General features: G+C 34.9%; 1 protein-coding gene and 1 pseudogene across 2 annotated transcripts in view; one reads left to right on the plus strand and one right to left on the minus strand.

Annotated features, from left to right (window-relative positions):
* The window catches only part of CLINT1 (clathrin interactor 1), a 57972-nt gene that overhangs the window by 20788 nt on the left and 16118 nt on the right, over positions 1 to 21066 (minus strand). For both annotated transcript variants that reach the window (XM_058544925.1, XM_058544932.1), the window contains exons 2-6: positions 7848 to 7952; positions 7216 to 7312; positions 5027 to 5135; positions 3894 to 4058; positions 820 to 997 (exon numbers count right to left, since the gene is read on the minus strand). In XM_058544925.1, coding sequence (XP_058400908.1) covers positions 820 to 997; positions 3894 to 4058; positions 5027 to 5135; positions 7216 to 7312; positions 7848 to 7952 — 654 coding nt within the window. The remainder of the gene's footprint in view (positions 1 to 819; positions 998 to 3893; positions 4059 to 5026; positions 5136 to 7215; positions 7313 to 7847; positions 7953 to 21066) is intronic.
* On the plus strand, positions 310 to 408 carry LOC131410508 (U6 spliceosomal RNA; annotated as a pseudogene).

The raw sequence follows: 21066 nt of genomic DNA on the forward strand, positions 1-21066 counted from the left end.
AGAAATAAATGAACATAGACAACATGGAAAGTATTTGCAATTAGTATTGACACAATGTTTGAGCTAGCATTTTAAAAACAGCTGTATAGTGCTCGCATGGGCAGCAAATACAGTCATGTGCCACATACTGATGTTTTGGTCAACAACGGGCAGCACACATGACGGTGGTCCCATAAGATCAGTACCATATAGTCTAGGTGTGTAGTAGGCTATACTATGTAGGTATGTGTAAGTACACTCTACATTGTTCGCACAATGATGAAATCGCCTAACGACACATTTCTCAGAACTAACCCCTGTTGTTAAGCGACACATGACTGTATCTTAAAAACTGGAACAATACAGAGAAAATTAGCATGGCCCTTGCGCGAGGATGACATGCAAACTCACGAATTATTCCACATGTTTTTGCACAGGGCATTTTTAGGGCAGTGAAACTATTCTGTATGGTTATGCAATGGTGGATATTATTCATTTGTCAACTGTATAATACCGTGAACCCCAACGCAAACAATAGACTTTAATTAATTGGTTATCAACTGTTAATAAATATACCATACTAATGCAAGATGGTAATAACAGGAGAAATTGTGTGTGTGCGTGTGTGTGTGTGTATGCACGCACAGGGGGATATGGCAACTCTTTGTACTTGAAGCACAATTTTTCAGTGAACCTAAATCTGTTCTAAAAAAATAAAATCTATTATTAAAAAAAAAAAAAAAAAGCCGAACTTCAGACAATGCTGATACCCAAAACAAAAACCCAGCTGTATAAATTTAGCACCCTTTCCAAAAGACAGAGGAGACAAAGTATTAATACCTGCATCTTTCTGGCGAGTCTTCTCTATCTTTCCTCCGGAACTTGCTGATGGTGTCATCAATTGTGCTTCCAATTTTATCACTCAGTTCACCTAATTTATCACTGAATGGAAAAGCACTCTTGTTTTTATCCCACTCCTCATCCCATTTTGATTTGGGCTCAGGATCATATCTTTCACCTATATAAAGCATTAAAAAGAGAAGCAACTCTAAGGACATTAAATGCAAAAGGTATCTAACAGTCCTTATTTCTGAAGCTTTTCCTCATAATAAAATAGTTTTCAAAGGAAAACAGAAAGCTCCCACAGTGCTGAATCAACACAATTACAGCAAGGCACAGCATGTAGTGCCAGTCATTAAGTGGCAGGAATGCAGATTCAAAAGCTTTTGTTTATGAAAACTTACACAACCTTAATGCACAGCACAGCATATCAGGAAGTTCTTAAAGGCTGTTGAAAGGAGAAGAGGAAAACACAAAAACCAACAAAGGCTATATAAGCAAAAGAGAAATGGAAATCTTTCTGTTTTTACAAAAATCACTTAATACATTATATTTCATTCTTGTCTCTTAATGGTTTTCAACTATTAGAATAAAGTATTAGACAGTAACAGTCTCTTAAAAAACACAAACTATAGGAAACACCACTTGGAATGCTACATGTCCCAATATGCTATAATCACTCATAACTATCATTCTTTAGTACCAAACTAAATAACTCAGTGGATTTCACGGCACAAGAAGCATCTTTTAATTACTGTAAAAAGAAAAGAATATTCTAACTACCAAAAACTACACAGACTAGAATCATGAAATATGCTCAAGCAGTTCAGAATACTGATGATCTATTCAAACACCAAGTCCAAACATATGGTAAGACTGGAAAACCTAGGGATCCTCTGTGTGAATTTGAGAATGAAGAGAATAGATCATGGCAGTGAACAAAAACCCCAAAATGTCAAGATTTGTTTTAGTCCTTGACTTTGGGGGACTAAAGGAGAGATACGAATTATAGGCACTAAATGGAAGCTTTCCGTTTCTAGTTCCATGTCCAAACTCAACTTAGGAGGCAAGAGTAGAAGGTACAGAGAAATTACATGAGGTTAAAAAGAAGAAAACACTGACAATTAAGGCACGTTAGAGAGAAAAGGAAGGGCAATGAGAACAAAATAATCACAAGATGGCTAAACAAGCTTTTGTTTTGAATTTGGTTACGTTTTAATGGCATACATGCCTTTTGGAGACTGAACAAAACCATTTTGCTGAATTGCCTGCTAAAACTGCAAAGCTAAAACTTTCTATAAGAGTTTAAAGATTTTAAAATATGCCTACTAAATCTGAAAGTGACCACCAACTTAAAGAAAACATGACAAATGAAGTTTTCTAGACAAAATTTAAACCAGGATGGTTTTATAAAAATGAGTGGTTTTCCAATTGTCTATGTACATTTCAATGACAACTAGATGAACTAGACTTAGAAAAGAAACAAATTTACAGGAAAAATGACAGTAGACGAAAACTAAACAGATTAGCGTAGTGGACATCATACTAAATGAGTACCAAAGACACTGGATATTGGTAAGACATTATCTAACGTCAAACCGAAAAACATATAAAATAGTTAAAAGTTGATTAGTTAAGTCTCTGGATAATATATATATAGCATTAAAATAATTTATAAAAGAATGTGATGCAAATACACAGAACGTTCAACTCGAACTCTAATGCAGATGCTGTGATTAGTTTACTATGATTGAGTCTGAAAACTTATTCAATTTTCTAAATTTATCTGATATAATTACATATTGTGCTGGTAAAAAAAGACTTACAAGCAAGTAGAAAGAGGAAATGAGTTGCAAATAGCAATTTCTACTCAAAAACACATTAAATTGCCATGGCTATTTTGAAAAAGCTAAAGAATAATATAACTAGTTGGGCAAACAATCCCAAAACTTCTTACTCTCCTAAACAAACAAAAGCTCAAAACATATTTATATGCTTTCTTTAAGAAAAATATTTTTGCCCACTTCGAGAACTGACTTCTATATGATGCTTAGACATAAAAGAAGGGAATTTTTCTACTGTTAGAAACATCCTATAACAGCTAATTAAATGCAGTATTTTTTCTTTGAGGGCAAGAAAGCGGAGGTGTAAAGGAGTGAAGATTTTTTTTTATAGGTAATTACAAGAAAAGAAGTAGAAGGTTTTTACATGGTTCCAATGAAGGAGTTACGAGATCTCATAATCCAAATATAAACAAACTCAGATATGAGCGGAGGGAGCTGGAGAGCCCCAATAAGCAGCTACTAAGCATACACAGCACCAGCCTGTGCATGCACAAAATGACCAGGTGATTGTCAGAGCTCACAGAAGACAGAACAAGTCCAAAGGGACATGCTGTGAAAGAGAGTTCTTATTTTCTATATCTGTTTCAAGCACTTAATGATCTATTTTAGGGAAACTGCTATTATTATTACATTAAACACAAACATGAGAGAGAAATGTTCTAGTTGCTCTTAAATGTGTTAGGAACAATAAAGTGATAGGCCTAGACGAAAAAGTGGTGGTATTGTCAGACACCTTTTTCTGTGTCAAATTGATGCACTGCTTAATTAAGGGAAGAGACTGAGGCTGGACTAACTTATAGACAGCTTATCTATTTTTGGGTAAAAATAGAGCTAAATTGGTTTCGAATTAGGAAGATGAATCTCTTGATCAAACTTCATATTTTTATGCTCTAAACACTGAGTTAGAGAAATCCTTTTTTCTTTTTTAGAATGGTAAGCCCAAGAGGGAAGGATATACATCTGCTTTATTCTCTGTATGTCAACTCAAAGTTCTCAGTCAATTAACAATTAATGGTTAAAATCACACTCTTGAACCCACAAAAGTAAAAAATAGACAGGAAGACTCCCAAGATTCATGTAATAGGAGCCAAAATAAATACTCATAAATTTTAGTATTCTATGTATTCTGAAAAAAAAACACTATTTTGGTCTTTCCTATTTCAACGATTCTTAAAATATACCCAAGAAGCTAAACTGATGCTTAGGTGCCAGTCTGTCTTTGATACTCACTGTATCTGAATCCTCCAACACTGTCTGAGGAAACTCCAACATATTTGTCTTTGTTCTTCTTTGCTTTCTTTCGCTCTTCACGAAGCCTGTCATCATCCTGGGCAAATTCAACCAATTCTTTCACCTTCTGGCGAATATTTATACCTTGATCCTTGCCATGCTCGTCTGTGAGGATGGTACAGGAAAAACAAAACCTTAAGAATTCAGTTAATATGTATCAAACCCTTTAACACAAAAAACAGACATGAAAATTTCAACACAAGAAACCAACTTCAATATCTTAAAATTAATAAAAAGAGGCAAATTGTGCTATTGAATTTTGTCATTTCCTCATTAGCAAATTCTAAGTCTTGAGATGCAATTCTGGCTTATAAGAACACGTACAGATGAGCTAAAAAGGACCACAGATAATGGTGCTATGCAAGATCAACTAAGATCCACTAAAAAGGCTTACTAACAATGACCATATGAAATGGACTTATATCCATAAATATTATTTTCTTTTTCTATTGTATTTTAACAAAACAAAATAAAACCCACTTTAACATTTTAATGACTTAAAGGCATCCAAATGCCTTGGTTTCCCCATATACAACACTATATTACCCGGAAACACTAATTACCCGGATTTAGTGTAGCTGAAAAACTGAATTTTTAAAGTGCTTTCAACTGGGGTATACTACAAAATGAAATGTGGTTCATTCTGTATCCTCTTTCACATTCAAAACACATTCTGGCCTTGCTGCCTTTGCACAGTAAATATTATTTGGTGGGAGGAAAAAAAAACCCCAGCTTCAAACAGATGTGTGTGTTTTGGAGCTCTAACCTTTTCTTCCCATATGATTAAAGCTATTCCTTTATGGACACCACAGGGGACCAGTCTCCAGTGCATATTTTAATATAAACCCGAACACTCATGTTGTGTTGGTTCTGTTGTTATTAGCCAGTCTTTTCTGCAAGTTCTTGTCTTCACTAATTAATACTCTAGGGCCCCACGTCTTGGATGCTGCACTCGTCACACAACTAGCAACAGTCACATTCTAATTAGAGCGGAGAAGCTTCTAAGCTGGTTCAGGTGACTGACAACTCTAACTACTGTTTTAATTTGCTTATAAGGTTTTTCTATTGCTCACCTACAAAGTGGTAATTTTCCAGGGATCGCAAATCATAAATGTGTTCTCTGGCACTTGTAACAACACGCTCTGATCCATTCCTTATGAGGTAAGCTAGGAGCAGCAATGACTGTAAAAATACAAAGCACCAAATGACTTATCGAAATAAATTCTGGTAGAGCTTTGGTCAATAGTTAAAAAAAATAATTCCTACATTAGCAAATAAATAATCTTCGTGTGTGTGTGTGTGGGGGGGGTTTCTTTACCTTATGTTAGACTTTAATACCTAGCCTAAAACCTATATTATCAATTTGAAGGTCCTCTTATATCAAGCATAGCAAATAATTATAAACTGTCCACTGGATAACATATGTCAAAAGATTGAAAAAAAATAATTCTGATGTTAAAAAATATCTGAATGTATGCTATAAATGTAACACTAAGCTTTTAGAAAGCTGGCTCAGTTTTTACTTTTCATCTGGGCATTACAGAACTATGAATTGTTAGAACAATTATTCAGTAATTATATGATCCCATAGCATTTTCCCCAGATAAAATTTAATTTGGGGGGTTAATGATGTGGCTTTTGTTTCAAAAACTTGCTGCCAACAAATACGAGAAAAAAACCATGTTCATGGGTTTTATCTTGGATGTGATAAACACGTTCTGGTATCAGATAGTGGTGACTGCTGCACAACTTGGTGAATGCACTAAAAAGCACTGAATTATGCATTTTGAACTTAACTTTCCCAGGAACAAACCTCACATAAAGATGATTAGATCTATGAAAATCTAGTTAAATTGGTGAAATTGAGGGGCAAAAAAAATCTCATCCTTCCAGGAATTTATTCTTTAAAAAAGCAGTTTAGGGGCTGGCCTGGTGGCGTAGTGGTTAAGTTCTTGAGCTCTGCTCCAGTGGCCTGGGGGTTGCAGGTTCGAATCCTGGGCATGGACCTGTGCACCGCTCATCAAGCCATGCTGTGGCGGCATCCCACATGCAAAATGGAGGAAGATGGGCACAGATGTTAGCTCAGGGCTAATCTTCCTCAGCAAAAAGAGGAAGGTTGGCAACGGATGTTAGCTCAGGGCCAATCTTACTCACCAAGAAAAAAAAAAAAAGTAGTTTAACCCAAGAATTATTTTTTTAAAAAAACTCTGAATAAAAAAAGAATTTATAGGGGGCCAGCCCCATGGTGTAGCGGTTAAGTGCTCGCACTCCGCTGCTGGTGGCCCAGGTTCGGATCCCGGGCACACACCAACTCGCTGCTTGTCAGGCCATGCTGTGGTGGCATCCCACATAAAGTATACGAAGATGGGCACAGATGTTAGCTCAGAGCCAGTCTTCCTCAGCAAAAAGAGGAGGACTGGCATGGATGTTAGCTCAGGGCTGATCATCCTCACCAAAAAAAAAAAAAAGAATTTATAGAAATTTCAACTATTTCATCACAACTATTATACAAGGTGAGGGAATGACAATGAAAGTTTTCAGAAACAAACAACATCAAAAACATGAAACTAAATAAAGAATTGATTTTCAATCCTGAAAGCCAGAAATGTTGCTTTCAAAGCTCCAGATATGAATATTATATGCCATTTTGGAAAGCATGGAAAAACTTATTCCAGGTAGCAAGAAAACACGGTGGGGATGGAAGAACAGATGATGTATCTTGTTTTAGAATTCTACATTATATGACAAGATCAGAACTAAATGAAAGAAATCTGATAGAGAGTACATATTTGCAAATTTAAAATGTTAGAATTTTAGTATGTTTTAGAATCTCTAATTATATTTTAAACTAATATATATTCTTTGGTACAGAATACTGTGATATCACTATTAGGCAAATTTTTATGTAGAGATGACAAACCATACTAGACTGTGGTTTTCATCTTAATTGTTCATACACTAAACATGCATACTATTATAGATTACTTTTGATATGCACAAATACAAGTTACAAATTATAACGAATAAAATAAAAATATTCAACCTTTAGAAGAAGTATTAATTTTAAACATTTTACATTAAGAATAATTGTTTATGGTCCTAGAAAACAGAACACAAACAGCAAATCTATTTCTTTTACCTGTTTGACAATATTCTGTTCCAGGATTTAATGTCCTTCATAATCACTTATGTATGTGCACTTTAAAATTTCAAGCATTTGTTTTCAACATGTCAAATAATAAAAACAGACTAATGCTCATACCTTATAAACTCTTCTCCAATTTTTTTTGTTGTCTTTTAACATTCGTGACCAAAGCATGTTCATAAGTTCTGGAAACTGCTCATACATAAATGTAGCCCTGAAAAAAAAAAATTTCCTCAAGAGTTTGCAATATGTTAATTTTGACAGTAGATGGCAGGCTTGTTCTAAGTTATTCTGTGTTCTCCAAGAGCTCAAAAAGAATTAATTCAAAAAATTTAGATGATATGCTTCCTTAAAAATGTTTTTCCTACATTTTGCATAATATCTAGCACATTTGTAAGCCCTACTAATTAATATCATATTTTACAAGCCCTTCATTCACTGGCATAGTGATCCAGATGTTTATCAGGAAAATATTTTCATAACTTTATTTCAAGTTATTTTATATGCATCTGTCAAAATTTCACATAGTAAGTCTCTAAACTTCATGGAAAAGATAAATTTTGTTTTACTTTTTTGAGCTAATTTTTAAGAGGAATAGATCCTGTGTAAAACTTCCTCCATTAATATCTGAATGATTACGCAAAATTTATATCTGGCAGCTAAACAGTTTAAAACTGAAAGCAAATTTCACATTTCTGTGTAAAGACAGTTAGATTCTTTCTGCACTGCTGAGTCAAATTATCACTTACTTGGCAATCTCTCCCATGAGTTGCCCAGAAGGTCCCCAAGGATCATCATTCGTTGCTTCTCGAACCTTAGACTCGATCTCTGAATAATTCATAACCACATTGGTGCTGCAGAGAAAAAAAATGCACGCACATATGCACAAAGATTAGCATCAAAACTGAGAAACACATGAAAACTTAATAATGACACTACTGGGTGTCCTAACGAGATACCTTTACAGGGTGGGAAAGAAAACATCTTTTGTGCACAAGCTACCCTGAGGACACTGTATAACACATTTAAGTTATCTTTAAGAAGATTTTACTATTCCATTAGCCTTCAAGAATACAGATGAGAGATTACATTAGAGCTGGCACAAGTCCAGTAAAAAATGGCTTTGGGTCAAATTAAAAAGGAAATTGAACATGCTAGAGTCTATTATAAAACTAAGTTGTCGATTTCCTGACCAGACCTGGTTTACATGCAGTCTTATGTTTCCTGCTTACAGAAATTCTGTAAATTAATCAGCAAAATTATATAACAGCTGAACACTATTTCTATTGTATAAAAAAGCAATGACAAATCAAAGATAACACTCTAAAGATGTTTAGAACCACTACAAACATTTAACTGTAATCCTTTAGTCTTTTTTCATTTATTATATCATATACATTTTCCATGTCACTAAATAGTCATTGTAACCCTCACTTTTAATGGCTCTATAATATTCTATCAGTATGATAATGTATTTAATTTTCACTTAAGACTTCAGCAGTGGTCAAGAACATGGGTTCTAGGAGTCAGAAAGATCTGACTCCAATCATTTACTTTGTGACCTTCAGCAAAATTATTTTAATTCTCTTAATCTCAGTTTCCTCAAAAATAAAATAGGAATTAAGAAAGAATACCACCTCAAAGAGTAACATATCAAATGGTACTTATTAGCAGTGCCTGACAAGGAAAGCGCTCAATAAATGTTAGCTATTGTTATTATTAAAGATAAAAATCACCTATTAGGAGAACTTAAAAATATTAAGTAATATTTTTATAAGAATTAACTTTGAGGGGCCAGCCTGGTGGCATAGCAGTTAAGTGGGCATGCTCCGCTGCAGCGGCCCAGGGTTCGCAGGTTCGGATCCTGGGTGCACACGGATGCACCACTTGTCAAGCCATGCTGTGGCGGTGTCCCATATAAAGTAGCGGAAGATGGGCATGGATGTTAGCCCAGAGGCAATCTTCCTCAGCAAAAAGAGGAGGATTGGCATCCGATGTTAGCTCAGGGCTAATCTTCCTCACACACACACAAAAGAATTAACTTTGAAAAGAGTATCTTAAAATTAAAACATGAGATGGCAAAATGGTTGTTAAAACAGAATTTCACATGTTTATATAGATTAAGAATTCAAAGACATTCTGAGGAATAAAGAAATACTGTGAAAATGTGAAAGAGTATAGTAGTATTCATTTGACATCTAAAGTTACAAAGATTATTGAATAACTATTATAACAGATGCCTGTGAATACGGTAAATCAACTCTTCCACTCAAAATTGAGTCTCAGAAATAGTGAAAAATCAGAATTCAGTAACTATTACTTATATATACCCCACTTTTGCTGTATGGTTTCTCAGTCATCAGAAAGTCTCATTTTTTAAATAAGGAAGGTTTGGTTATAATTGGCACTCAAATCTCTCAAATATAAAGAAATATAAATTTCAAACTTACTGCAAACACTTCAATTTCTTTACCTTTAAGGAAGAGATTAATAAACGATTTTGGGTCAAATTTTAAAGGAACCATTATGCATATAAATCTGCCTTCTAGATTCACATTCAGAATACTGTTCTACTAAGGGAGAAAAGGGTAATCCTATTATTTTCTTTTAATCTTTGAAAAAGCTGCCTCTTAAAATATCAACTGGTTTGATAAAATAAATACAAATTATTTCCCTGAGACTAAAATAAATCCATAATCTCCACTGCCTCCTTCAAAATTTAAGATTATTAATGAATGAATTTTCATAAAAACCCACTAATGATTCTATTGACAATAATTTTATGTATAAATATAAAGGAATAACAACATTTTTTTTCTAATTTTGTCAACAATGGAACCAAAATACAATCAAGGCAGCCAACGACATATTTGCCATTTAAGATGCCACAAAATGATGGATTTCAGAATGCGTTTTGTTTATCCTAGGGGCTGAAGCATGCGTGGCTTAGGCAGTTAAAAGTGTCAAAATGCAGCTGTGGGAATGAACAATAGCAATTAGGATTATATTTCACCCAAGCATTTCATTACCAAGAACGCACTTGAAACCTGTTTGCATTGTTTAATTTGTTGGAGAACAAGATGAAAGGAGTTAATCTCTAGTCCACATACATGAAATATTTTTACTAGAGCCTTCATAAATGCTGTAGCTTTCAGAACACTACTTTCCTTGTTCAAGCTACAAAAGCCCATGGGTCAAATGAGAAAGGTCCTGTTTCCCTAACCCTTCACAAGATTCTTAGCTGAAGGCCTGTGTGTTTGAGTGCGGTGTGTTTAGAGGGAGAGACGGCAAAGAGCCAATAATTTAAGAATCTCCTCATTTCCTTGGGTGAGAAACAATGGGAACTACGTAAAATGACAACTTGCCATTAGAACACACAATATGGTCATAAAGTATATCTACAGAAAGATATGGCAACAATAATAAAAAAAATAACAAAGTTTAGAACACTTCCATGAAGAGAACCAGGCTCTATTTTTTAAAGCCCTTTTCTAATGAAATTGTTGCTTTCAGAAACTGGAAAGAACTCTCTCTTAAGATGAGATCTGATGCTATAAAGAATTCCAAAACAAAGTATTTTTTAAGCTGCACTTAATTCAGAAACAAATGTAAACTAAAACAAAATAAAACAAAACAACATTGTATAGTTTGGCCTTATTCCAGGTCATTTAAAAATAACTATTTCTAAAAAGGTAGAAATAGCATTTTGATCCTTCCTTTCCCATGTTTTCTACTGCCCTCAATCCACGCCCTACCCATAATTCCCGTGACCTTTTTAAAAAAGGAAAACAACCCCTTCCCTCCCCACGAAAAAAGTAAAAAAAATCATGTCCAGATGTGAAAGGGAAAAACAGCTAGTTTAATTCCTAAAATTTCGTATTTTTGACACAAATGTTTTAAGAATGGATATTTCAGACACTGGAGGGGGCTCTCTCATCAGTTTTTTAAAACACATGCAAAATTCAGACAAAGGTCTAGGATCCGTTCTGCAAACCAAGTTATAGGCAATTACCAGGGAGTGACCAGAGTGAAGAATACAAGAAGCTGCTGGTGTTCTGAAGATTCTACCTTAAAGCAAGATCGAACCACTGCTTTTTACAAGGATAAAATCCACAATTAAAATCATTTTGTTTATATTTGTAAAACTGTTCACTGCCTCCACAGTGCTTTTACATACTTCCACATTTGCTCCTCACAACACCCCAGTAATAGGTAGGACAGGACTAAGAGTCCCCAGTGAGAGTACTTAACTCGGGACTACCCAGCACCACTCACTCACTGGATCTTTAACGCCAACTGTTAAAAGTTACCATCCTCAAGTTCCGCACACACAGTCCTATGGCTGTGTGAACACAGCTAATGTTTAATTAGTCAAAGGTTGATTATTCAATTTGTAAATTATTAGTGTTCATTTTGGCCCTCCTCTTTATTCCCCATTTCCTGCTTATTTCACCACTCCCTACTTATAAAATGTCAAGTTACTTTACTTGATAACAGTTTGGGTCCAGGTTTTAGAGGCAAAATTGGTTGTAAGTAAAAGCTAAAATGGGGCTTTTACTTAAAGACGGTCAATGCATCTTCCAATCTGCATTAAGAATAATCAGTAAAATGACTGACAAGAAAAAATTTGAATAGTCTTTATTGGTATTTTTTCCTGTCAAACGTTCAAAAATATGCTTTGCTAAAACAAAACTATACACCTAGGGGCCGGCCCGGTGGCGCAAGCGGTTAAGTGCGTGCGCTCCGCTGTGGCGGCCCGGGGTTCGCTGGTTCGGATCCCAGGCGCGCACCGACGCACTGCTTGGCAAACCATGCTGTGGCGGCGTCCCATATAAAGTGGAGGAAGATGGGCACAGATGTTAGCCCAGGGCCGTCTTCCTCAGCAAAAAAAGAGGAGGATTGGCGGATGTTAGCACAGGGCTGATCTCCTCACAAAAAAAAAAAAAACTATACACCTAAAGAAAAGGTAAAATATAGGTATAATCCAGTCCTAACTGCTAACAAAGGAATAAGAAAATTGAAACACTGATATAGTAAGTATTTTTCCTAGCTTGCCTTTTTTTACTTCTCAAAAAAAAAAAGTCAAATGGGTCTGTATTTTTATCATGGTTTCTTCTTTTTGTTTTAAACTAATCAAAAAGACTTCATTCACTCTGAGATCAGGAAAATATTTACCAGTATTTTCTTTTAGACCTTTAAACTTCTGTTTTGTCATATGCATGCATACATATATCCACACTTACAGACATGGAGAATCAGAAAAAAGGAAAGATAGAGGCAGCAAGAGATACAGATGAACAAACAAATGGGTTTAAATAGTGGTGTTTTTTTCCTTTATACTTTCCTGTATTTTCCAAATTTTCCCCCATGAACATTATATTGTAAGCAAGAGAAAACTATTAAATGCATTAAAAATATAAATCAAGTACTATATCATCATTAGCTACGTTTTAACTATTTATAGGCAAATAAGCATCACAGTAGACCACGTGTGTATTATTCCTACTTCCAAAGTCTTGTTTTCTCAGGGTAATATGTGTAGCAAACTAGTAACTAAAATATATGTACACACATGAAAATATGTATACCAGGTGCTATGTATGTAAAACCCCAGGGAACAATTTAAGTACTTAATACTGAAATTAACGTGATTTTAAAAACTGTATTAGGGAAGACATTAAAACCTATATTTAAAAGTCACCTCTAAATCTCAATGCCGCAAAGATTTCAGAAGATACTTTTTTGATGTAGGTAACACTATTATGATCCTTACCAAGTATCAATCTTTTTAACTTTTTTAAATTAATAAAACATCCATAAAATGAACAGTGAAAAATAAAGTTTTCTCAGGTAACAAGTCACTTACGCCAGGAAAATTTGTTCTTTTTTGTTTAATGTTTTTAGCCAAAACATTAGGGAAGTGTTTTCAGAATACTTGCTCTAAAAGCTTGATAATGGACCATGTGATACTCATTTTTCATCACAGGATGGCCTTCACCACATCACCCTTATTGGCAAGCTAAACATTTTATAGGTTCAATACTAATATTTTAAAACCAAGTTACATGTTATTACAGTCCTGTGAACGACATCAAATTTATGGTCAACAACCAAGAAGCCTAGTACTCCTAAATTCAACAAATGCATAACTTTCGTTGTTAGAAGAAATTCGAGGCTGTATAGAAATGGTGTGGGGAGGTGGAAAAACTGATTTGTCCACTTGGCTGGATATTTGCTACCTATCAAAAAAAAAAAAGTATTTTCTTGATCTGAAAATGAAACACAAAGCACTGAAAATTATCTCAACAGAAGCAGTGGTTCCACAGAAGAATTGATGTTGCTAAAGCAAATGTTATATTTGATTCCATATTAGTTATAAAACAGCTACAGTGCTAGGACAAGGAATACACTACAGTACTCCCTCCATACCATAAGAAGAAAACTAATAAAGATTGGATAGTACGGAAGAAATAAACATAACAACCATAACGCAGACCAATTTCTCTCTAGTGTTGTCATCACCAGCAGCACTCTCCTACCAAAAAAAAAAATTGAGTGAGGAGAGAGGAAAATATATTTAATAGCAACTCCTTAGTAGAGAAGTTAAACTCACTCAGGATCACACAACTAGTAAACAGCAACAGATCTTCAAACTTTGTTATCACAAATTGCGCTACTAAAAGAACTAAATGCTGAATTAAGGTTTAAAAAAATATATTCTCAGTCATGAAAATTACATTTTCTCTGGTTTTAGTAAATATTAAACACAAACCATCCAATTGAAAAGGAGGAAACCAATGTACTCCCTCTTAAACACACATTTTAAAAAAAATTATTTTATTGAGGTCATATTGGCTTATAACATTGTGTAATTTCAGGTGTACATCACTATATTTCAGTTTCTGTATAGACTACACCATGTCACTACTAATAGTCTAGTTTTTATCCATCACCATACATATGTGCCCCTTTATCCCTTTCGGCCTCCCCTCGGACCTTCTTCCCCTCTGGTAACCACTAATCTGTTCTCCTTATCCATGTGTTTATCTTCCACATATCAGTGAAATCATACAGAAATACACATACTCTTAAAAGCAAGGTTAAGAAATATCAGTTTGAATAGGGAAAAACTAAACTGAAAACATCTAAAATCTGAGCTTCTTATCCATTCTTCTGCAGTAACAAGGTTTCAGAAGAGAGTAACCTAATTATTTAAAAAACATATACCCTATTTCAATCCAATTATATCATAAGTATGTGGGATGCTTATGCATATTATTTATGATTTCACCTACTTACACAGAGGACTATGCTGGATTACACACCTTCTGTTTTCCTCGTTACTTTTCAAGACGGAACATTAAAATGCTAAATGCTGAAACATGAAACTCTCTGCTTTTAAAAATAATCAAGAATTTGCACTGAAATATCATACCTCATCCTTTAGCTATCACAGTCAAAAGAAAATTAAAACCAAATAAATATTAAAGAGCAGTTTACTGCCACATTTTATTGAGGGAGGAGAGCACTATAATTCTTTTTAAACCTTCTACTTTTTAGAATAATTCTGGATACTCAAAGATCAAGTTAGATACTATAACTGGATACCTAAAACATCTTAAAAACATGGTACAGACAGAAAAACTGCCTAAGTCTGAACTCAAGCTGCCTGCCTATGTGACATTAAAATCACAGAAAATGTATTAATGTTCAAAAACAACACTTCACTTGTTCCCTCCTCACATGATGTAAGACAAGAGAAAAGTATCCTTAACTGATGTAACTATTTTTGAAATTGTTTTTATGTTGTAAGAAAATTAAGGACTGTATACTCTTTTCTAAACCAAAAGCTATTCTCACATCAATTCTACTACCCAATTCTTTCATCTATTCTGACCCATGCTGGCCTTCAATTTCGGTAACAGTTCAGTCCAGTATTATTGTGGGGGTGGAGAACTGAACTATAGTATTTTAATCACTCGATGTTTTCCTATTACTGAATATTGTTGATTGACATGGCTCAATATTCTCGTAATCAACTCAAATTTTTAGACTGCATTTGTACTACTTACAGACAAAGTGGAAAGGTAAATTCCAAAAAACTGTTTTCTACGAAAGTATTTTTCAGTTGTTGATTGGGGGGGATGGGGAGCAAATTAAACACTGAACACTACTCTGCAGGTAGAAAAAACCATAAGAATAAACCCCTAGGACAGGCCCCGTGGCTTAGCGGTTAAGTGCACGCGCTCCACTACTGGTGGCCTGGGTTCGGATCCTAGGTGCACACAGACGCACTGCTTCTCCGCCATGCTGAGGCCGCGTCCCACATACAGCAACTAGAAGGATGTGCAACTGTGACATACAACTATCTACTGGGGCTTTGGGGGGAAAAAAAAGGAGGAGGATTGGCAATAGATGTTAGCTCAGAGCTGGTCTTCCTCAGCAAAAAGAGGAGGATTAGCTCAGGGCTGATCTTCCTCACAAAAAAATAAATAAATAATAGTAAACCTCTAAAAAAAAAAAAAGAATAAACCCCTAACATTCTTGAAATATTAGCTGAAAACCTTTGTGTATCTTCAAAATTATGAAAATGACAATGTTTATACAGACTCTTGACAATCTCCCAGATTCGATCAAGAGTTAAAGTGTCCTGCGTACATACTTCCTCGACACAGGGTAACCAACATTTAGATTCACCAAGTTTTCTCAGGTAAGAAACTTTTGCATGGCAGACCACTTTTCATAATTTTTTTTTTACTGATTCTATATAGATTTGATTGTTGTCATCAACCCAAGGTACCACCAAACCTGATGTGTTCCCCTCTCTATATATGTAAAGCTTCTACTTTCAGTCTGTGAATCACCATTTTCTTACACTCTGCCACATTCACTCACTACCACTATTGGAGGCTGGCTTTCTTTGAGTTATTTTTCACAAAGAAGTTAAGTTGTTACCACAGCCCCAGAGCTGGAACACAACAAAGCTGAGAGAAGGAGGCAAGTAACCAGCTTAGTTAGACAACTTGTTTCCACACAAGCAAGTCAGATTTGGATCATAACAAAATTATACATTATTTCCTGATAACAAATCTCCTAGATCTGTTTTAAAAAGTCAAAACTTTGAACAGAAAAATCTATCAAAAATCTATTGCATTTTAGAAAGGAGAATGGTTACACAGTAGGAAACGTGAAGCAAAAAAAATTAAGAACTTTTATCAGTAAGTGACATTCACCAATTTATAACATACTTTCTCTTCTCATCTCTAAAAACACCCATCACAGATTATCAGTATTCCAAATGATATATTTATCTAAAGATTTCAAGCTTAAAACCAGTATTCCAAATCCACACAATTTCAAATTGTTCATTAAAGAAATACTTGGTCCCTTGCTTATGAAAGAGTTTACCTAACATTCCAGGAAAATTTCCAGTATTGATTTAATATCAGTTTGCATGGGTCAAAACTAACCAGACTCACATCTAAAATTTCTGACATTTCTAACAACTGATATATTTGTCATTTAAGTACAAAATTGTCCTAAAATGTAAATATAGCAGAAGTAATAATTCTTATGAATTTTTCCCCCCAGAAAATCATTATTTTATGGTTGGCGTAGAATTCAAGGCCAGGAAAGATTACATAAAATGAATAATCATTAAAGAAGTCAACATTCCAAATTTAGTTTCAAATGGCAAACTGTACCAGGCTAGAATGTCTACATAAATTGATCATTGAAAAGATAAAAATTTATTATAGAAGCAGTGATTAAAATACCTCATTTTATATCAAGGATTATTAAATATTTATAACCCAACATAAAGTCCTTTGGGAAACACTAGAAACCACATATAATTATTTCAATGTCTCAAAAAATATAGGAATTGATCCAAAACAAAAAAATACTTAAACCAGGATGGTAGTTGGATTTTGCCCCTCAAAGTCTGTCATTTAATTCATTTAATTCTTGATCACTATTAAGTGTGACAAACTGGCAACTTTTCAAGGAAATAGTTTAGTAATTTATGTAACAGATATGCAAGGAAAACTACATGAATGAGATAAGCCAAGAAAAACATCCTGATGTCCACAACTAAATTATAACCCGTGGGAGGAAGAAACTATAAAAATATTTCCCTTTCCTTACAACTTCAGTGGTTAGCAATACCAAATAAAACAATCCATTTGATAGAAGCCCATTTACAGACATTAAAATGGACCTTGACTCTAGGACCTGTTAAAACACAAGGCCACACTAAAGGAAAATACTGCACATTAATGTTATTTTCATAATCTGCTTCATCTTTTATGGCTATTTTGTGTAAAAGCAAAGTAATACGTATATTAACTAATCAATAATTTATCAGAAATTAATAGGGCCCAAATTTTACTCTGACCCCTGGACAAATTAACCACCCTGTCTCAGTTTTCTCATCTGAAAGGTAGCTCCTATGTATGATTATAGAGATTGAATGAAATGATATGCGTAAAGCATTTAGCACACACAGTTTAACTATTTTTCTGCCAGTATCTATTATTTCTAGTTTGAAGATATTCTTCATATGGCCCCTTAGAGTCAACTGGCATAATACTTCTTACCCACATCTCATTCATTGTTGCAGAATTTTACAGTCACAGTAACTAGCAGCCTATCTGACCCACAGTGTAGACACTGAAATGAAGATTTTGAGGACATAACTACATAGCAAGGAAAAAACGATTCTACTATTAAGAAATGGCCAAAGAGCTAGAAATGAGTATCACTAAGAGACAGGACAAGTATCTATTAATACAAGCCCCAGCACAGAACAACAGCCATTTTACACTTAGCAGAGTTCATATTTTGAAGTTTACTCTCCTTAATACTCTTGGTACACCACCAACTGTGAGCTAGGGTTTTATTATACATTAAGTAGCAATTTCTCCTTTAGTGGTAATCTGACATTATCTGATAAAACAAATAAAAAGTCTAAGTTTTTTGGATTCACCAAACTCATTCATATCAACTACTGGAGTTGCACATCCCAAAGCAAATTATGCCAAAAACAAAGACTTTTAAGCTACTATAATAAGAAGGGAAATTATCTAGCATGAAGTTTATACAGTCATGTGTCACTTAATGACGGGGATACGTTCTGAGAAACGCGTCCTTAGGTGATTTAGTCAATGTGTGAACATCACAGAGGGTACTTACACAAACCTACATGGTATAGCCTACTACACACCTAGGCTACATGGTACTAATCTTATGGGTCCACCATTGTAGATGCAGTCCGTCACTGACCAAAACATTGTTATGTGGAGCATGACTGTGTTTACAATTTAGGAATATCAAACCAGCAGAATTTTGAACAGACAAAATGCCAAAGATAAAGTCCATGTAACTCACTCCATGAGGTGTCTGGCTGAACAAACAGTTTTAGAAGGGCCACAATACCCAGTTTCTGTACCCTGTTTCCTCTGCAAGAGCACAAACCATCATATTAGGAAATATCTGGACGTTCACAGGTCTTGATGGTTCATATGGAAGTCCTTATACTCTCTCTCTAGCACAGCAGCTGCTGCTATAATGACCTGCGCAGCAGATGACAGGCTTACAAAAAAAGTGTCCCAACCCACACTATTCTCATGATGCCAAGGAGTTATTATTTTCCAGAGAGGCATTCTGGCAGCAATAAGATTTGGGTAGGGGGTGTTCTATGGACGGCAAAAGGGAAGAATGCGTTGTGTGTTTGAGGGAAGCAGGATGAAAAGTGGCTTCCAAAATGTGGCAGCAATGGTACTTGGAATAATGTAGCAACAGAAGAGGCAGAGGCAGCTACCACTAGAAAATTCTTTTCCTTTCATAGTCATAGAAAAAGAGCTCTCACAATACAAAACTGTATGAACACTAACCACTATCAACTATACAAAAACACGTGCATGTGGACAAAGCCTAGAAGGAAAAAAAAACCAGGAAAACAGTGTTGGGGGGAATATTTGCTTAAAATTTTATTTATACAATGAAAAAACTGATCATTTTTTTGAAGAAAAGAAAAATCGCACTAGTATAAAAAACTTCTCTTCACTTGCTCGGGAAGTGTCCCATGGCTGATTTAATTCTGCTGAGGATCAGTTTCCACTCCCCTGGCTCAGCAGCCTTTGTGCTCTGTCAGCGCCCTGTCTGCACAGATGAAAGCTTTCTGAAAAGACAGCTTTGGATGGAGGGCCAGAAGGTAAGGGTGTCAAGTTGCTCTCTGCCCCCCGCTAGCTGCAGAACAGTGCTGCTGCCTCAACAGACTATTCGCTACCAATGCCAAACTCGGCCTAAAACTATTTTCTATTTCTAGTTGATTTTTTCTTTTTTATCATGTATCTCTGTAACTTTTAAGATTTTCATTTTTATTTTCTTCTAAAACAGTACTCCAGTGTTTTGTGAAAAACCCTCTGGGATATATTAATAGGTGTTATGTGAGAAAAGTGTTCCACGGTGAGGTTTGGGAAATGTTATGTAAAACAAAGGCAACTTTATTACCACAATACTTCTCAGAGACTTTACTATTCTAATGTGCATTGTAAGTCTTCAAGACAGGACTATATTAAACATTTCTAAAACTTTGGGGACAACATATCTTTTCCCTGGAGCATTTTGTAAGTGTCCCAAGAAATCTACTTTGGTATATACTATTTTTTTTAATTGCCCTTTTTTTCAAACTTCCAAAAATATTGTCAGTTTATACCTTCATCTTACCATTTTTGTTTTTAGTATGTTATTTCTTATTTTGTATCTAATAGATAGCTCTTCCTTTAACATTCTATTTTTATGTTTTTAAACTCTTATCTATTGGCTGGCTTTCAGCCTTTAATCTTGCTTTATATCTCATTTATTTTTACCATATTTAAGAAAAAACTCTTGATTGATCTTTAGTGTTGATCTTAGTTATCTATCTTCTTTAAGTCTCATCTGTTTTACTCTTTTTGTACTCTTTTTTCCATTGGGTTTTAAAAAGCTTCTAAACTTTATTCCAATCCTTCCAAAGTTCTCACTTTACTTATTTTGAGCTTTAAGTTTTAATTTCTTAATCCTCATTTAATAACCCTATGTTAAACATCTTTCTTTCTTTCCTACATATTTATTCTATTTTATAAGGCATAGCTGAACAAAGAGAAAAGGGCAAAGAGCTCAAGAAAAGAGATGGATGGCCTCTCCCAACAGTCCCTTACTCTCACACTCTAGCAGCTGCTTTTCTGGGCCCCCTCATGCAGAGGCAACATTTTTCACAAGGATCAATCAAAGACGAATACAAGATACTAAAAGAGAAAAAAATGAGTTTTATCAAGTCCCACAGGTTAAAAAAATGATTATTCTGACAAATTTGAGCTGCTTTTAAACAATAAAATGTTAGTTTCTATGTAGAGACATCTGTTGGGAATCCGCAGGACCCCCTCAGATACCAAAATCCACGGATGCTCAAGTCCCTTATATAAAATGGCGTAATATTTGCACATAAGCTACACACATGCTCCCATATACTTTAAATCATCTCTAGATTACTTATAATACCTAAAACATTGTAAGTGCCATGTAAATGGTTGCTATACTATACTGTTTAGGGACTAATGATAAGAAAATAAAGTCCATACATGTTTAGTACAGACGCAAGCACCGTAGCTCTCGATCCACAGTTGGTTGAAAATCTGCGGATGCAGAACCATGGATATCAAAGGCCAGCTGTATTTGAGAAGTAGCAACATGAAGGTAGCTTCACTATTTTGCATCCTAAAAAATGATCTCAGAGCACAGCATAAAGCCAGGCAGGCTGCATGCAGTCATTAGGATGTTTGGAGTCATCTTTGGGAGCCTTTTCCCTCAGTGCCTACTTCCCATTAATTTCCAAGACCTGTTCATTCTGCATTAAAAATACAGGCACTCACCTCCAGCCTAGACCCCTACAAAAGCCATTTAACCATTTCTTTATTTTGGGTGTAT

Source organism: Diceros bicornis, chromosome 1, assembly GCF_020826845.1.
Source record: "Diceros bicornis minor isolate mBicDic1 chromosome 1, mDicBic1.mat.cur, whole genome shotgun sequence".
NCBI lineage: Eukaryota > Metazoa > Chordata > Mammalia > Perissodactyla > Rhinocerotidae > Diceros > Diceros bicornis.